This window comes from Oncorhynchus mykiss, chromosome 17 (assembly GCF_013265735.2).
Source record: "Oncorhynchus mykiss isolate Arlee chromosome 17, USDA_OmykA_1.1, whole genome shotgun sequence".
Classification (NCBI taxonomy): Eukaryota; Metazoa; Chordata; class Actinopteri; order Salmoniformes; family Salmonidae; genus Oncorhynchus; species Oncorhynchus mykiss.
The window spans coordinates 28,803,262-28,820,436 of NC_048581.1; the positions used below are offsets into that span (position 1 = coordinate 28,803,262).

At 42.1% G+C, this 17,175-nt stretch overlaps 2 protein-coding genes across 6 annotated transcripts in view; both read left to right on the forward strand.

Annotated features, from left to right (window-relative positions):
* The first annotated feature begins 20 nt into the window (after nucleotides 1-20).
* On the forward strand, nucleotides 21-7,255 carry LOC110495133 (mediator of RNA polymerase II transcription subunit 1.1). Its single transcript, XM_036949634.1, has 4 exons — nucleotides 21-764; nucleotides 3,904-6,363; nucleotides 6,530-6,604; nucleotides 6,834-7,255. The coding sequence occupies exons 1-3, from the start codon at nucleotides 702-704 to the stop codon at nucleotides 6,584-6,586; spliced, it is 2,580 nt and encodes an 859-aa protein (XP_036805529.1). The 5' UTR covers nucleotides 21-701; the 3' UTR covers nucleotides 6,587-6,604; nucleotides 6,834-7,255.
* A 47-nt stretch (nucleotides 7,256-7,302) lies between these two features.
* The window catches only part of LOC110493644, a 28,453-nt gene continuing 18,580 nt past the window's right edge, over nucleotides 7,303-17,175 (forward strand). Inside the window, exons 1-3 of one of the 5 annotated variants that reach the window (XM_036949628.1) lie at nucleotides 7,352-7,386; nucleotides 7,547-7,580; nucleotides 11,592-11,794. The gene's annotated coding sequence lies outside the window, so the exon portion shown is untranslated. Of the gene's footprint in view, nucleotides 7,387-7,408; nucleotides 7,581-11,591; nucleotides 11,795-17,175 lie in introns of those variants that run through there. The other 4 variants (XM_036949629.1, XM_036949630.1, XM_036949627.1 and 1 more) reach the window with 4 other exon arrangements.

A 17,175-nucleotide genomic window follows, 5' to 3' on the forward strand; every position in this document is an offset into this window, starting at 1 on the left:
ATTGATAGAAGACGCATCTCTTTATCTGTTCAATTATTGTATCAGTACATTTTATTTTGCGTTGTCTGATTTATTCCAACTTATTGGAATGCCCACCCAGTTGACTACTTTAAAATAGCGGACGCCCTCAAGTTCAATGTCCATGCTAAAACAGGTTATATCCATGATGTGTCTATCTATCTCTATGGCACAACTCTGATAAATCTTTCTGTTTTTAATTTGCCGAAATGCCACGTTCATCCACTTATATTGGTGCATTCGCATAAATCTAGCAACTACGGAACTTCTATTCGATCAAATAGGCCTGACGTAGCAAATTAGAATAACATTTTTTGTTGACCAAATTTGACACGCTCTCATTGACCTCACTACAAAAATTCCTCACTTCCTGGGTTTATTTTCTTTGACAGATTTTGGGCGTAGTAAAACCTTAAGTCTTGCCTCTTGCTCTCTGACCTTACGGAGTCCCCACATCTGTTTTTCAGTGGAAACGGAAATTAGGCTGAAAATACTGTATCCGTGAAAACCGGAAACATCTGCTTTCTCCCCATCCCACTGGAGAGGTATGACTGGGAAAGCTAACTAGCTGTGAAACCACAGTTTATAAACCTTTTTATTTCTACTATAATACTACAATTTTGTTTTCAAGTCAAAGAGCTCAGTGGTAGGGCGATCAAATTTTTGAACCCTCAAAATCCAGAATGAGACGACACACAACATATGATGAAGACCTGCGAGATGCTACCAGGAGGAAAAGCGAGAAGGTAAATTATCATTTTTGTCAGTTCTTGCACATGCATTTCCAGAAGTATTGGCAATGTGACTATTTACATTTGGTGATTTAATTTATTTGCCGGTACCTTCCTGACTGGCATACTTATGTTTACATAGCCAGCCTGCTCTGAAAATGACATTAGCTAACGTTAGCTAATCCGACGTAAGCTAGCTAGTTGCTAGGAAACTCTGATCTGCTTCTAAAATATGTGGACTGGATTTTTTTATATATAATGTTTTTACAAGTTTAATTCAATGTAACGGGTATGACAACAAACTAAACTGTGTCTGACCTACCACATGCATGCACATCCACATGCAAGCATTCCTTACTAATTCTCTCAATTACCAAACTTCAGGTTTTATTTGGAAGATGCATATATTGTACATTTTGCAAGTTAGGAAAATAATGTGGTTTGCCAAGTGGATTATTCTGTTCCATGCGCTGGCAGTCGAAATACAGAACAGAGAACAGAGTGTAGGTATGAGTTTCCTCCATGTATTTCCCGACACACAAAACTCAAGCACAGCTAACTCTCTCACTTACTATTTACTACATCTACTACTACAAACCCAAGGTTAGTATTTGTTGGGTATGTATGGGTGTCTGAGCTGTGTGTTAACTTATTGAACAGATAGTTTGGTGATTTTTCTTTGAAAAAAAACTGATGGCTGTCCATGGTGCTGAAATTGTGAGGGCATCTATAGCTTTGCTTTGGCTTGTGGATAAATGTTTATTGGTAGGCCTATGTGGTAGTCATTTTCTCATAGTAAGCCTAACATTTCACAAAGCTATACATGTTGTCGCAATGCTGCCATTTTTTAGACTGCTGAATGGTGGCAATAACGTAAATAAAGTTGGAAATTCAAACATTACAGATGGTAAAATAATGTTTTTATGCAACAGCATACTAATCATCTACCAATGGATTTTTTAAATAATATACAACTGTCCTTTATAGGCTACCTGAACCTGCATGACATGAGCCGTTCTAGTGCTTTCTTCTAGCTTGGATAGAAAGTTGTTGTGAGTAAAACCAGTCTATTAATGCCAAATAATACAGTCAATCCACCCTCAAAACACTAGTTTACTAGGGATTGTTTCATTATTCAGTCTACATTCTATAGCTACAAACCCCCGTTTAAGTATCTTATTTTATTTTATTTTATTAGGCGCCCCGTTAGCTGTTGTAAAGGCAGCAGCTACTCTTCCTGGGGACCACAGAAATAAAACATCACACCCTGCAAAACATTGTGCATCATACAAATCCACTTTACAGTAGTTTACTAGGGATTGTTTCATTATTCAGTGTATATTCTACTACTACGAACCCCAGTGTAGTATTTTATTTGATTAGGCGCCCTTTTAGCTGTTGTCAAGGCAGCAGCTACTCTTCCTGGGGAACACAGAAATAAAACATACCACCGGTGTAAAATAAACTGATGGCTGTCCATGGTGCTGAAATTGCGAGGGCATCTATAGCTTTGCTTTGGCTAATGGATAAATGTTTATTGGTAGGCCTATTTGGTAGTCATTTTCTCATGCTAAGCCTAACATTTCACGAAGCTATACATGTTGTCGCAATGTTGCCATTTTTAGACTGCTGACTGGTGGCAATAATGTAATTACTTGTTCAGTAATTAAAGTTGGAAATTCAAACATTGCAGAGCGTAAAATAATGTTTTTACGCAACAGCATACTAATCACCTACCAATGGATTTTTTATAATATACAACTGTCCTGTATAGGCTACCTGAACCTGCATGACATGAGCCGTCCTAGTGCTCTCTCCTAGCTTGGATAGAAAGTTGTTGTGAGTAAAACCAGTCTATTAATGCCAAGTAATAGTCAGTCCACCCTCAAAACACTAGTTTACTAGGGATTGTTTCATTATTCAGTGTACATTCTATAGCTATGTACTGTATTTAGCTGCTTTTTATAAAAATGACACATCAAATAGCCAAACAAGTTTTCTCCCGAGTGGCGCAGTGGTCTACGGCACTGCATCTCAGTGCTAGAGGCGAAACAACAGACCCTGGTTTGATCTCGGGCTGTATCACAACCGGCAGTGATCGGGAGTCCCATAGGGTGGCGCACAATTGGCCCAGCGTTGTCCAGGTTAGGGGAGGGTTTGGCCTGGGGTAGGCCGTCATTGTAAATAAGATTTTGTTCTTAACTGACTTGCCTAGTTAAAATAAAAAAAAATGGAAAAAAGTACTTGGCTTGAGGGTAAAATCAGCCACTATTTATTGTTGAACTCAGCGGGGTTTGACTGGCTAATAGCCTGCACAAATGGGCTGCAATATTCAAGGTATATGAAATCGAACTTGAGAGAGTCTCCTGAAGTCCTCATTTTTGTGTGTGTGCAAATCTTTTCACTGTAGATCCAGGTTGCGGCCCGACTGTATTGCCAACCCAGACAGTCTTTCATGAGACATGGTGCATTATAGGCCTATGTCCATTTCGCTGCACAAAATAGAAACCTATTCTTGAATAATACATGCCAAGATATACCTGAGATACAACTCAGACACCGGTTCACCAGTATGAACGAAATCGCAAATCCCTTTTTATTGTTCAAGCCTCAAGAACGGTTGTCCGCTAAATATGATAATCTGTGTTTGTATCTGCAAATGTATTGTCTGTCCAGTATCCAGACGACCTCTTCCTAGAGCTTCCTATACGTTAATTTCTTTCCGTAACGTGTTGAAGCCGGCAATTAAGGAGAATGAGAGGCACAATTAAAGATGTTGCAGAACTGCTGTATTTGAAGCACAACTCACTTCTGACCAGTTTCCCGGATGTAGCTATGGCAATCAAGCTGTTTTTACAATCCTGTAACAGTCGCTTCTGCGGAAAGATAGTTATTTATGAATTTTAGTTTATAAAACGAACTTCGAAGTATCAAGTTCTCGGTCTGTTGTGGATGTTAGCCCTCCGTGTACATTTAAGGGCCAGACATGCTACTCTGTTCTGGGCCAACTGTACTTTGCCTATGTCTGTCTTAGCAGCACTTGACCATATAACCGGTATGAATCTTGTCAACCTTCATCAATTTTTAAGGTATAAAGCAAGCAGCTGTCTTAGTGGATGGTTATCCATTGATATTCTCTCATGTCTCCTGATAGGACCCTGAGGATAAACAACACGAATCCACCATTTACTCATTCAGGACACGGGAGCAGGACACAGCAGCCACAGGCTTCCAGCGCTTCCTCAATGTCCTCAACAAAGGGGTGGACATCAACAAGCTCTCAAATATTGTCAACAACGTGAATGAGTTACCCCCTATGCAGGAGGGCCATCCCATGACTACCTACAGGAGTGAGTATAAGGGGGCCCCAGCTCAGAGCTCTCAGGATTGCTTGGGACCCCACAGTAGAGCTCTGCCACAGGACCACAGTCACTCACACATTCTTGGAGAAAGGAGGCTGGATCTCCCACACGGCCAGCTCCAGAGCCTGCTGGAGTCCATCGGGCTAGACCTGGGGGTGGAGGAGTTGGGCCGACTGTCAGACCGGACCAAGGAGAGGCTGTACGGGATGAAGAGAGACCAGGAGAGGAGTCCCCTGACGTCAGACAGGCACTCTAGAACTAGAGACTGGGACAGAGAACGAGACGAGGACACAGAGAGGAACGGATCTAAGAGAAATGGAGAAAGAGACAGAGAGAGAGACTGGGTCAGTTCTGAGCGAGACCGAGAGAGAGACGGGGACAAATCTGAGCGAGATAGGGACAGGCGCTCTAATACCAGGGACAGGCACTCTGGTTCCAGGGACAGGCGCTCTAGTACCAGGGACAGGGACAGACACTCTGGTTCCAGACACTCTGGTACCAGAGACAGCAACAGGGACAGGCGCTCTAGTACCAGGGACAGAGACGAGGACAGGCGCTCTAGTGCCAGGGACAGAGACGAGGACAGGCGCTCTAGTGCCAGGGACAGAAACAGGGACAGGCGCTCTAGTGCCAGGGACAGGCGCTCTAGTACCAGGGACAGGCGTTCTAATACCAGGGACAGGCGCTCTAGTACCAGGGACAGGAACAGGCGCTCTAGTACCACGGACAGGCTCTTTACTAACAGGGACAGAGACAGGGACAGGTGCTCTAGCAGCAGAGAAAGGGACAGGCGCTCTAGTAACAGGGACCGAGACCGGGACAGGCGCTCTAGTAACAGGGACAGAGACAGGAACAGGCGCTGTAGTACCAGGGACTGTGACAGAGATGGCGACTGGGCCGAAGGAAGCGACAATGATTGGTATAGGGACAAGTCCAAGGAAAGCTCTGCTGAGCTCAACACATACTCAAAGGACCCTATATATCCTTTTTCTCACCCTCCTAATGCATCTATGATGGCAACCTTCTCCACCACCCAGTTCTCTCTGTATACCAGCAGACCCTACGCCAATACCTTCCCTCCAGGTTGGGGTTATCCCCCTGGCCTTATGCCCCCTAGCTTTATGCCCCCTGGTACCATGCCCCCTGGTACCATGCCCCCTGGTATTAGGCCCCCTGGTACCATGCCCCCTAGTATTATGCCCCCTGGTATTATGCCCCCTGGTATTATGCCCCCTGGTACCATGCCCCCTGATATTATGCCCCCTAGTATTATGCCCCCTAGTATTATGCCCCCTGGTATTATGCCCCCTAGTATTATGCCCCCTTTTACCATGCCCCCTGGTACCAAGCCTCCCTTCCCATACCCCCCCCCTGGGTATCCACCCTACCTCAGCGCCCCACCACATTACTCTAATAGCACAGCAGCCTCAAGCCAGACATACGCATACACACAGGCTGCTAGAAACCTCCAGCTCTCATCTACTCAGCCTGCCAGTAACCACCAGTTAGCATATATCCCACTCCCATACAACCAGCCCTCTGGCACCCTCCAGCAGCTAAACACCAAGTCCACTGGCAACCTGCTCCAGCTCATGAACCTCCAACTCCCAAACAGCAAGCCCGGTAGCACCCGCCAGCTTACTTACATTCAGCCAGCTAGCAACCCCCAGGTCAAATCTATCCAGCCTGGTGGGACCCGGCAGCTTACATACATTCAGCCCACTAGCAACCCCCAGGTCACATCTACCAAGCCCGCTAGCACCCGCCAGCTTACATACATCCAGACTGCTAGCAACCCCCAGGTCACACCTACCCAGCCCGATAATGAACTCAAGTTCACAAGCATGGCTGTACTGACGCCAGCACTGAAAGTGTTGACCCCAGGCCCCATCTCCTTGAACAAGGCCCAACAACTGAAGGAGCTGTCACCCCCCCGCTGTCTGCATTACGTTAAGACGGTGGTGCCCAAGGGCAGCAAACGCCGCATGAGACGGTCAAGAGTCACGAGAAATAGGCAGGCGCTTGAAGAAAGGTGTAATAAATACAGGAAAGAGGTTCTGAGAAAGAGGAGAATATATCGAGATCTCCAAGGGAAGAGAGATGGACTGATTGCAAGAGCTGCAGCGAAAGTGGCCGCTCGGTTAGCTGCAAAGTACCCCAGGGCCCTCTCTGAAGCGGAGGCAGAGAGCGATGTTGAAGGGGAGAAAAAAACAATGCCAGAAGAAGTGATTAAGGGGAAACTAAAGAAGAAGGTTTGTAATTACTTCTGGAAGTACATTATTATCATTGGTACGATAGACCGTGGCTTACTTCTATGCTGTTCTCACTTTGTCGTTATTGCTTGTGTCTTTTTGCTAGCGATATTATTCACCATTCAGTCATATTTTTATTGACATGCGAGTGTGTACCCGTTCTCAGCTTGAAGAGTTCAACCTGAAGATGAAGCGGAAATCGACGCAACAAACACCAACATAAACTCAAAGGCAGTTTGTTGTAAGTAAAAGAAGTAGAAATACTCTATTGATTTAATCAAAGAATCTGTATTCTGGCGTGTTTACTCCACTTTGGTGAAATTTGTAAAGTTGAGTTGTTTCCTAACTTAACGACCCTGGAATATTTGATTTGGGTCAGTTATGCAGTGATTCTCTTATCAAATCAAGAAAGCATGACTGTTTTTCTATAATAGCGAGTCATTTGTCTCAACTCTTCCTCTTTTCTGCAGATCTTCACTTGGCATCATGAGCTCATCTCCCACTAGAATAGAACCTGCTGCTGACCCATCCAGACCCTATGGACATTAGTTGGCTTACATTGTTACCCATCATTCATTTATTGATTTGTAATGATGCTAACAAAGGATTTGTTATCTTTGAGCCACATCCTTTAAGGCAACATATTGAAGAATCTTTTTCAGTGTATATTCAGATTGGATTTATATGTAGTAGCATGGGTACGGACGGTCAGGGGCTTTTCTTGAAAACGTGATCTGACTTGCAAAAATGATTTCCTATATAGGCTTTTAGCTTTAATTAGGGCCTGGAGATTTTCCTAGGCTGGTCATTTGTTCAGGAAAAACTCTTAACCCATTTCTGTGGATCCTCTTTCACTGTGTATATATACAAATAAAGAGTTATTTTATTTATTTATTTTTCTCAAAAAGTAACTTCAAAATGGAAGTCATGCTGATGATCTAAACTATGCTCCACACTCCGTCCTGTTGGTGGCAGTATTGGAATTAGAATCATAACAAGGTGGGACGAAATCTTCAGAAGCAGGTACAGCAGAAAAATAAAATAGTCTTTGTCCTTTGCTAGCTAGATCGTTGCTTTTGTACTAGCTAATATATGCATTTTTTATGCAATTGCGTGGAACTTGTTTAACGCCTCAAAATCTAAAATGACATGGCGAACATAATGAGATGGTACCCTCTTTAAGGCCTAAGACGAGCGCGGGTGAGGTTGCAGACGAGGTAAACAATCATTTTATAGCTACTGCTTGCACTTTATTTTTAAGAATATAGTAATGTGTTTGGTTATGATAAAAACAGTTATTGGGCTATATGCTTCTGTCACGCTCACAGCATGTTCTGAAAATGGCATAGCTACAAGCTAACGTTAGCTACCTAGCTTAGTAGAAGAGGTTCCGCTTCAGATTCATGCAGCTTTAGTATTCTGATCATAGTTAGCATTTATGGCTAGCATTTAAACCATCAATCGCGTTCCTTACACGCTAGGAACGAATTTCCTCAAGTTATAATGAGAAAGTGCCTGTCGGTCCCAAAACACAAGTTTAATGGAGACTTGTAGGAGGACTGCGTATGACGTCGCCCACTGTTTGCGATTTCGTTAGCCTGATTGCATCCAGACTGAGAAGTCCGCATTGCTTTCCTGACCACGTCCTGAAGTGGTCAGCAAGATCTGAACACATTCAGCACAAAGCCACTTCTGTGCGTCTAGACCAGTCTTCTCTGTGATATCTTCATATTCTGATAGCCAGGGGCGCAACTTTGGTTTTAGAAGTGAGGGGGGACATAACCTGGAGGGGGGACTGGGGGTCCTCCCTCATTTTTTTGGGGACATCAAACAAATTTCCTGCATTTGTACACAATCTAATATGACCCTTTTGGCATAATGTTGTGGTCACTTACTGTAAATAATAATATATGTTTCCAAACGCTTCTACATGCGTGTGGATGCTACAATGATTATGGATAAACCTGAATGAATTGTGAATAATGATGAGTGAGAAAGTTATAGAGGCACACATCATACCCCTCCCCAAAAAAATCTAGCCTCCCATGTTATTGTAATGGTGAGAGGTTAGCATGTCTTGGGGGTATGATATTTGTGCGTCTAACTTTCTCTCTCATAATTATTCATGATTCATTTAGAATGATCCGTAATCATGGTAGCATCCACATTAATGTAGAAGCTTTTAGAAACTAATTATATTCTTATTTACAATAAAATTGACTCCAAATAGACATAATACATAATTTACCATGAATTTCTATTGGGCACAAAATAATCTGAAATGCAACCAAAACTACCAGCAAATGCATCTGACAAATTTGTAGACTCGCAACCTTGATGTTGTCATTGCATGCTATGAATGTGGGGACCAAATACTTCACTTTTTACTACTTTAATACACATACAAGGGAATTTTGTCCCAATACTTCGGTCCCCTAAAATGGGGGACTATGTACAAAAAGTGCTGTCATTTCTAAACAGTCCACCTGATATGGATGAAAATAAACTCAAATTAATGCTGACAGTCTGCACTTTAACTTCATAGTCATTGTTTGATTTAAAATCCAAACTTTGAGGATAGAGCCAAAATAAGATAAAATGCTTCACTGTCCCAATAATTACTGAGGACACTGTAATTCATATCGTAGGCCTAATAGTACTGTAGAGCTTTTTTTACTTGCACACAATATAGCTGGATCGCCCCGTCTTGTCCCTAGGGGTCCAACGCCCTGCAGTGCCCCAACCCATCACACCCCACTCAGCTTTAGGATCTTAGTGAAACATTTATTATTGGTTTCAGGTGTGTTAGGCCAAGGTCAGAATGACAACCAACAATACGGCTGACCCCTGGGCCAGGACTGAGCAGCCCAGCAGCTAGGGATTGCCTAAATGGGTATCTCCCCTGACGTGGGCATGTCTTCATGCGTACACTATTCCATATAAGGCATCCAGACCGTATGAAAGTTGCACACTATACTGTTAATCTTTCAATTTCTGCCATCCTTTGTGACATTGTCGGAGGATAACCAACCTTCCAATTAATAGCAATGCATTTCTTAGCCACTATAAATGCTAGGTTACATAGTTTCTTCTGATATCAGTCTCCAGTATTAACATTTCCAAGCAAACAAAAACAGGGAGAAAGGAGAATCTGTAGATATGCTGAGATAAAATAACATACTCTTTGCCAGAATTCAGCCAACCTTCACAAGAGCATAACATATACGTTCACCTTACCGCACCACAGACTGGTCTTCCCTGGTTTCTTGATCCTGTTGAGACCCCTGTCTCAATCTGATCCTGCTAAAATGAGGCATCCTAAAGCACACTGATACTGTGTTTTGTATCACAGCAATGACAAAATTGGGGGGAGCAATGACAAAAATGCAATTTCAGAATGTCCCGCCGTCCCCAGTGGAAGTTGCACCCCTGCTGATACTATAAGTCACATGTAAGTGTCAAGTGTAGACACGACCTGGTGTCTAGACTTGATACTTACGTGCAACTTCTGCTACGGTTTCAGAATACGGAAATCGCATTGAAAAGACTGGTCTAGATGCACAAAAGTTGCTATGTGGTCTGATTGTGTTCAGATCTAGCCTGGTATGGCAATAGCCCTGCCCTCGATCGCATGGCGCCAAAGAGGGTGGCGCGGACAGTCCAGTACATCACTGAGGCCAAGCTCCCTGCCATCCAGGACATCTACACTATATATACAGTACAGTTACATTCTAGATGATTCTGTGCTTCCAACTTAGTGGTAACAGTTTAGGGAAGGCCCTTTCCTGTTTCAGCGTGACAATGCCCCCGTGCCCAAAGTGAGGTCCATACAGAAATGGTTTGTCGAGATTGGTGCGGAAGGACTTGACTGGCCTGCACAGAGCCCTGACCTCAACCCCATCGAATACCTTTGCGATGAATAGGAACGTCGACTACGAACCAGGCCTAATCGCCCAACATCAGTGCCCGACCTCACTAATGCTCTTGTGGCTGAATGGAAGGAAGTCCCCGCAGCAATGTTCCAACATCTAGTGGAAAGATGTCTTCTATCGGGCATTATCAGCTCATTGTTATGGATGTATCCAAATGAATGTCAATAGAAAACAGCTACTTTGCTGTTATTCTGCCTGCAGAGGTCGTGACTGTGTTAGCCGCAAGAAAGTGATAGGAATGTTAGGATAGGAATAGGAATGATAGTGATAGGAATGGCAACAGAACATAAAGAACAAACGACTGGGTCGTGTCCAAAAGACGACAAAGAATGAATTTGTTTATATAAATGAAAATATCAACCTTTTTTTTTCTACCTGTAAATGTGTGCTTAGTATTGTTTCTTTGGCAATTGTGGTATAAGCTGGATAAACTGCTGTTATTCTGGCTGCAGAGGTAATGACTGTGTAGCTGTAGCAAGTTGACTGGCTAGCTAGCAGCAAGCATGGGGTAAGAACGGAACATTAAGAACGAACGAGTGGGTCGTGTCTGTAAATATCAAACTAATCGAACGGCTGGGTCGCATCTCTAGCAAACCAAAAGATGAGAAAATTTGCTTATGAAAATATCAGCGAAAGATATGTATTTGTACCGGTAAATGTGTGCTTTCATATTGTTTTTTTTTTGGCAACTGTGGTATAAGCTGGATAAACGCCTCCGTTCTGTACATTACCTTGGAAAAAGGGACCACCTTGTCCCGCTGCATCGTCTGTTATTTCCAAGGTAATTTACAGAACATCGGCGTTTACATGTACCACGGGTAGGACAAAACATTTATTTTTACTCTTCTAATTACATTGTTAAACAGTTTATAATAGCAATAAGGCAGGCACCTCTGGGGTTTGTTGTATATGGCCAATATACCACGTCTAAGGGCTGTATCTAGGCACTCCGCATTGCATCGTGCATATAACAGCCCTTAGACGCGGTACTGTGCATTTGGAAAGTATTCAGAACTCTTGACTTTTTCCACATTTTGTTACATTACAGCCTTACATGCTGACCACACCGCTCACGTGTGCGAGCTTTGCAAAATAAATGTACACATACATGTTATTCCTGCGTGGCCAGGCGCTAAAATAGAAATAGGTTCTATTTGAGCGTCTGCGTGGCCAGGCGCTAAAATAGAAATAGGTTCTATTTGTGACACTCAATGCGTTGCAAAGTCCGGCCTCGCCCATCTCCTCATTGGATTTTAGGAGCATATACCCACGTGCCATTTCCTCATTGTTTTTTAGGAGCATATCCCACGTGAGTGATTTGAAGATGAACTGACGTCCACACTCCAGTCGGTTGTAGTAATGCACTGTAAAGTTGGTTGCCAACCACCATATGAAGTCCAAAGAAGTAAAAAAAGAAGCTTGAGGAAGGAGGAGAGATGACGAGAAAGGAATTCAGTTTACCGTTTTATCTGTGGAGTAGAGGACCTTGTGCATTTCAGGTAAAATAACAACCCAATGTTTATATCCCAGGACAAATTAGCTAGCAACAGCAAGCTAGCTAGCTAGCTAAACTGCCATACATGTTTAATGGTTTTCGACTTATTAATATAATTAATATAATTGGTTCAGAGTTTGTTTTGATATTTCAAACTGCGTATCCTGATCGTGTCTGGTGTGGGGGTACAAAATCAACATGCGCGCGATGGCGCATGCAGGCGCACGGCGTGTGTCCGGTTTGGTCAGCATGTTATTCTGAAATTGTTAAATAAAATTTCCTCATCAATCTACACACAATACCCAATAATGACAAAGCAAAAACAGGTTTTTATAAATTTTTGCAAAAAATAAATACAATAAAAACATACCTTATTTACATAAGTATTCACACCGTTTGCTATGGGACTCGAAATCAAGCTCAGGTGCATCCTTTTTCCATGAATCATCCTTGAGATGTTTCTGCAACTTGATTGGAGTCCACTTGTGGTAAATTCAATTGATTGGACATGATTTGGAAAGGCACACATCTGTCTTTGTAAGGTCCCACAGACAGTGAATGTCAGAGCAAAAACCAAGCCATGAGGTTGATGGAATTTTCCGTAGAGCTCCAAGACAGGATTGAATCAGGGCACAAATCTGGGGAAGGGTGCCAAAAAATGTCACCACCAAGGCCCTTCTCCCCCTATTGCTCAGTTTGGCCGGGTGGCCAGCTCTAGGAAGAGTCTTGGTGCTCGGTGCTTCCAAACTTCTTTGAGAATGATGGAGGCTACTGTGTTCTATTCCTTCTGCCTCATGGCTTGGTTTTTGCTTTGACATGCACTGTCACTGTGGGACCTTTTACAGACAGGTGTGTGCCTCTTCAAATCATGTTGAATCAATTCAATTTACCACAGGTTGTTTCCATTCAAGTTGTAGAAACACCTCAAGGATGATCAATGGAAACAGGATGCACCTGAGCTCAATGTCGATTTATTTATTTATTTATATATATATATATATATATATATATATATATATATATATATATATATATATATATATATATATATATATATTTTATACATTTGCAAAGAAAAATCGAAAAACCGGTTTTCACTTTGTCTTTATGGAATATTGTGTGTAGATTGATGATGATTTTTTATTTAATCAATTTTAGAATAAGGCTGTAACGTAACAAAATGTGGAAAAAGTCAAGGGGTCTGAATACTTTCCAAATGCACTGTACGTATAAAGCTATGATGGTACAATTTTATAAATGCCAAAAGATAATTTGGTCGTTCGACATGGTGGGATCTTTTTATGTCAGTAAATGTATTTCGCAAGAAATGGCGGTGGAAACGGCATTGATCTAATAACCATCATATTCAACTTGGAGTCACACGATGATACTGTGTGTGGTGCTGCCACTATGACTTGGGAAACCATGCAGTTTATTAGACTACAGCTGAGTTATGAAGAACTTCACAGTGTGATGAAAGTGAATGGTAGTTCTGAGCAATTAGTGCTTTTTGAGGTAGGTTTTGGATTGATGAGTAAAAAATAACCGTTTTTGATTTAGGTTTTGATGATTTTTAAAATAAATTCACTATGCATTATGTGGGTTGAATGCTCTAACATAGAATAAAACAACTAATTAATTGTAGTGACTGCCAATTACTGCTTATCAGTTAACCAACATTTATTCATATTACTTTAATAAAATATTTCAGTTGTGTATATTACATGTGTTTTATTTGATGACTTATTTCATTCCAAGTCATCTCATCTCTATAGAGCTGCTGCCTTTGCCGTCTGACAAAAATCACTATTTTGTAGTTCAAAGTAAATAAGGCATGACTGCTGAATACCAACTATCAATCATTTAGATAATGTATTTTCAGTCAGAGATACGGTGCAAAGCAATAGCTGCTCTATATCCCCTTGCGATGGCGCATTCTTCTGCCTCTTCTGTAAAAGAAACACACACCGGACAAGTAGATGCACAATGAATTGTGGTCATTGTAGTTAATTGCCATGTTTTATGCAATAAACTATGATGAATATTGGCCCTGTTGGAAACTAAAACTCCCTACCACATCGCACAGTTCAGACTGGATCTGATTTATCTCTAGAGAAACTGCTATGTGTTCATTGAGCTCACAGAAAAAAATCGGAATAAAATGGAATTCAAATAATTGAACCGACATTGGTCAATTAGTTGTTGTTTAAAAAACAAAATATTGTAGTTTAAAAACAGAAAACAGACATTTAATTGCTCAGCACTAGTGCATGGTGATCTTGATGCTCCTTTCCAATAAATATTGAATATCTTATTAATTTAAAAAATATATATATATATGTTTCACTTTTATTTAACCAGGTAGGCAAGTTGAGAACAAGTTCTCATTTACAACTGCAACCTGGCCAAGATAAAGTATAGCAATTCGACACATACAACAACACAGAGTTACACATGGAATAAACAAACATACAGTAGAAAAAAGTCTATATACAGTGTGTGCAAATGAGGTAAGATAAGGGAGGTAAGGCAATAAATAGGCCATGGTGGCGAAGTAGTTACAATATAGCAATTAAACACTGGAGTGATAGATGTGCAGAAGATGAATGTGCAAGTAGAGATACTGGGGTGCAAAAGAGCAAGATTAATAAATAAATACAGTATGGTGATGAGGCAGTTGGATGGGCTATTTACAGATGGGCTATGTACAGGTGCAGTGATCTGTGAGCTGCTCTGACAGCTGATGCTTAAAGTTGGGGAGGGAGATATGAGCCTCTAGCTTCAGTGATTTTTGTAGTTCGTTCCAGTCATTGGCAGCAGAGAACTGGAAGGAAAGGCGGCCAAAGGAGAAATTGGCTTTGGGGGTGACCAGTGAAATATACCTGCTGGAGCGCGTGCTACGGATGGGTGCTGCTATGGTGACCAGTGAGCTGAGATAAGGCCGGGCTTTACCTAGTAAAGACTTGTAGATAACCTGGAGCCAATGGGTTTGGCGACGAGTATGAAGTGAGGGCCAGCCAACGAGAGTGTACAGGTCGCAGTGGTGGGTAGTATATGGGGCTTTGGTGACAAAACGGATGGCACTGTGGTAGACTGCATCCAATTTGTTGAATAGAGTGTTGAAGGCTATTTTGTAAATGACAACGCCAAAGTCGAGGAACGGTAGGATGGTCAGTTTTACGAGGATATGTTTGGCAGCATGAGTGAAGGATGCTTTGTTGTGAAATAGGAAGCCGATTCTAGATTTAATTTTGGATTGGAGATGCTTAATGTGAGTCTGGTAGGAGAGTGTACAGTCTAACCAAACACCTAGGTATTTGTAGTTGTCCACATATTCGAAGTCAGAACGTCCAGAGTAGTGATGCTGGATGGGCGGGCAGGTGCGGGCAGCGATCAGTTGTAGAGCATGCATTTAGTTTTACTTGCATTTAAGAGCAGATGGAGGCCGCAGAAGGAGAGTTGTATGGCATTGAAGCTTATCTGGAGGTTTGTTAACACAGTGTCTAAAGAAGGGCCAGAAGTATACAGAATTGTGTCGTCTGCGTAGAGATGGATCAGAGAATCACAGGCAGCAAGAGCGACATCATTGATGTACAGTGCCTTGCGAAAGTATTCGGCCCCCTTGAACTTTGCGACCTTTTGCCACATTTCAGGCTTAAAACATAAAGATATAAAACTGTATTTTTTTGTGAAGAATCAACAACAAGTGGGACACAATCATGAAGTGGAACGACATTTATTGGATATTTCAAACTTTTTTAACAAATCAAAAACTGAAAAATTGGGCGTGCAAAATTATTCAGCCCCTTTACTTTCAGTGCAGCAAACTCTCTCCAGAAGTTCAGTGAGGATCTCTGAATGATCCAATGTTAAATGACTAATGATGATAAATACAATCCACCTGTGTGTAATCAAGTCTCCGTATAAATGCACCTGCACTGTGACAGTCTCAGAGGTCCGTTAAAAGCACAGAGAGCATCATGAAGAACAAGGAACACACCAGGCAGGTCCGAGATACTGTTGTGAAGAAGTTTAAAGCCGGATTTGGATACAAAAATATTTCCCAAGCTTTAAACATCCCAAGGAGCACTGTGCAAGCGATAATATTGAAATGGAAGGAGTATCAGACCACTGCAAATCTACCAAGACCTGGCCGTCCCTCTAAACTTTCAGCTCATACAAGGAGAAGACTGATCAGAGATGCAGCCAAGAGGCCCATGATCACTCTGGATGAACTGCAGAGATCTACAGCTGAGGTGGGAGACTCTGTCCATAGGACAACAATCAGTCGTATATTGCACAAACCTGGCCTTTATGGAAGAGTGGCAAGAAGAAAGCCATTTCTTAAATATATCCATAAAAAGTGTTGTTTAAAGTTTGCCACAAGCCACCTGGGAGACACACCAAACGTGGAAGAAGGTGCTCTGGTCAGATGAAAACAAAATTGAACTTTTTGGCAACAATGCAAAACGTTATGTTTGGCGTAAAAGCAACACAGCTGAACACACCATCCCCACTGTCAAACATGGTGGTGGCAGCATCATGGTTTGGGCCTGCTTTTCTTCAGCAGGGACAGGGAAGATGGTTAAAATTGATGGGAAGATGGATGGAGCCAAATACAGGACCATTCTGGAAGAAAACCTGATGGAGTCTGCAAAAGACCTGAGACTGGGACGGAGATTTGTCTTCCAACAAGACAGTGATCCAAAACATAAAGCAAAATCTACAATGGAATGGTTCAAAAATAAACATATCCAGGTGTTAGAATGGCCAAGTCAAAGTCCAGACCTGAATCCAATCGAGAATCTGTGGAAAGAACTGAAAACTGCTGTTCACAAATGCTCTCCATCCAACCTCACTGAGCTCGAGCTGTTTTGCAAGGAGGAATGGGAAAAAATGTCAGTCTCTCGATGTGCAAAACTGATAGAGACATACCCCAAGCGACTTACAGCTGTAATCGCAGCAAAAGGTGGCGCTACAAAGTATTAACTTAAGGGGGCTGAATAATTTTGCACGCCCAATTTTTCAGTTTTTGATTTGTTAAAAAAGTTTGAAATATCCAATAAATGTTGTTCCACTTCATGATTGTGTCCCACTTGTTGTTGATTCTTCACAAAAAAATACAGTTTTATATCTTTATGTTTTAAGCCTGAAATGTGGCAATAGGTCGCAAAGTTCAAGGGGGCCGAATACTTTCGCAAGGCACTGTATACAGAGAAGAGAGTAAGCCCAAGAATTGCACCCTGTGGCACCCCCATAGAGACTGCCAGAGGTCCGGACAACAGGCCCTCCGATTTGACACACTGAACTCTATCAGAGAAGTAGTTGGTGAACCAGGCGAGGCAGTCATTTGAGAAACCAAGGCTGTTGAGTCTGCGGTGATTG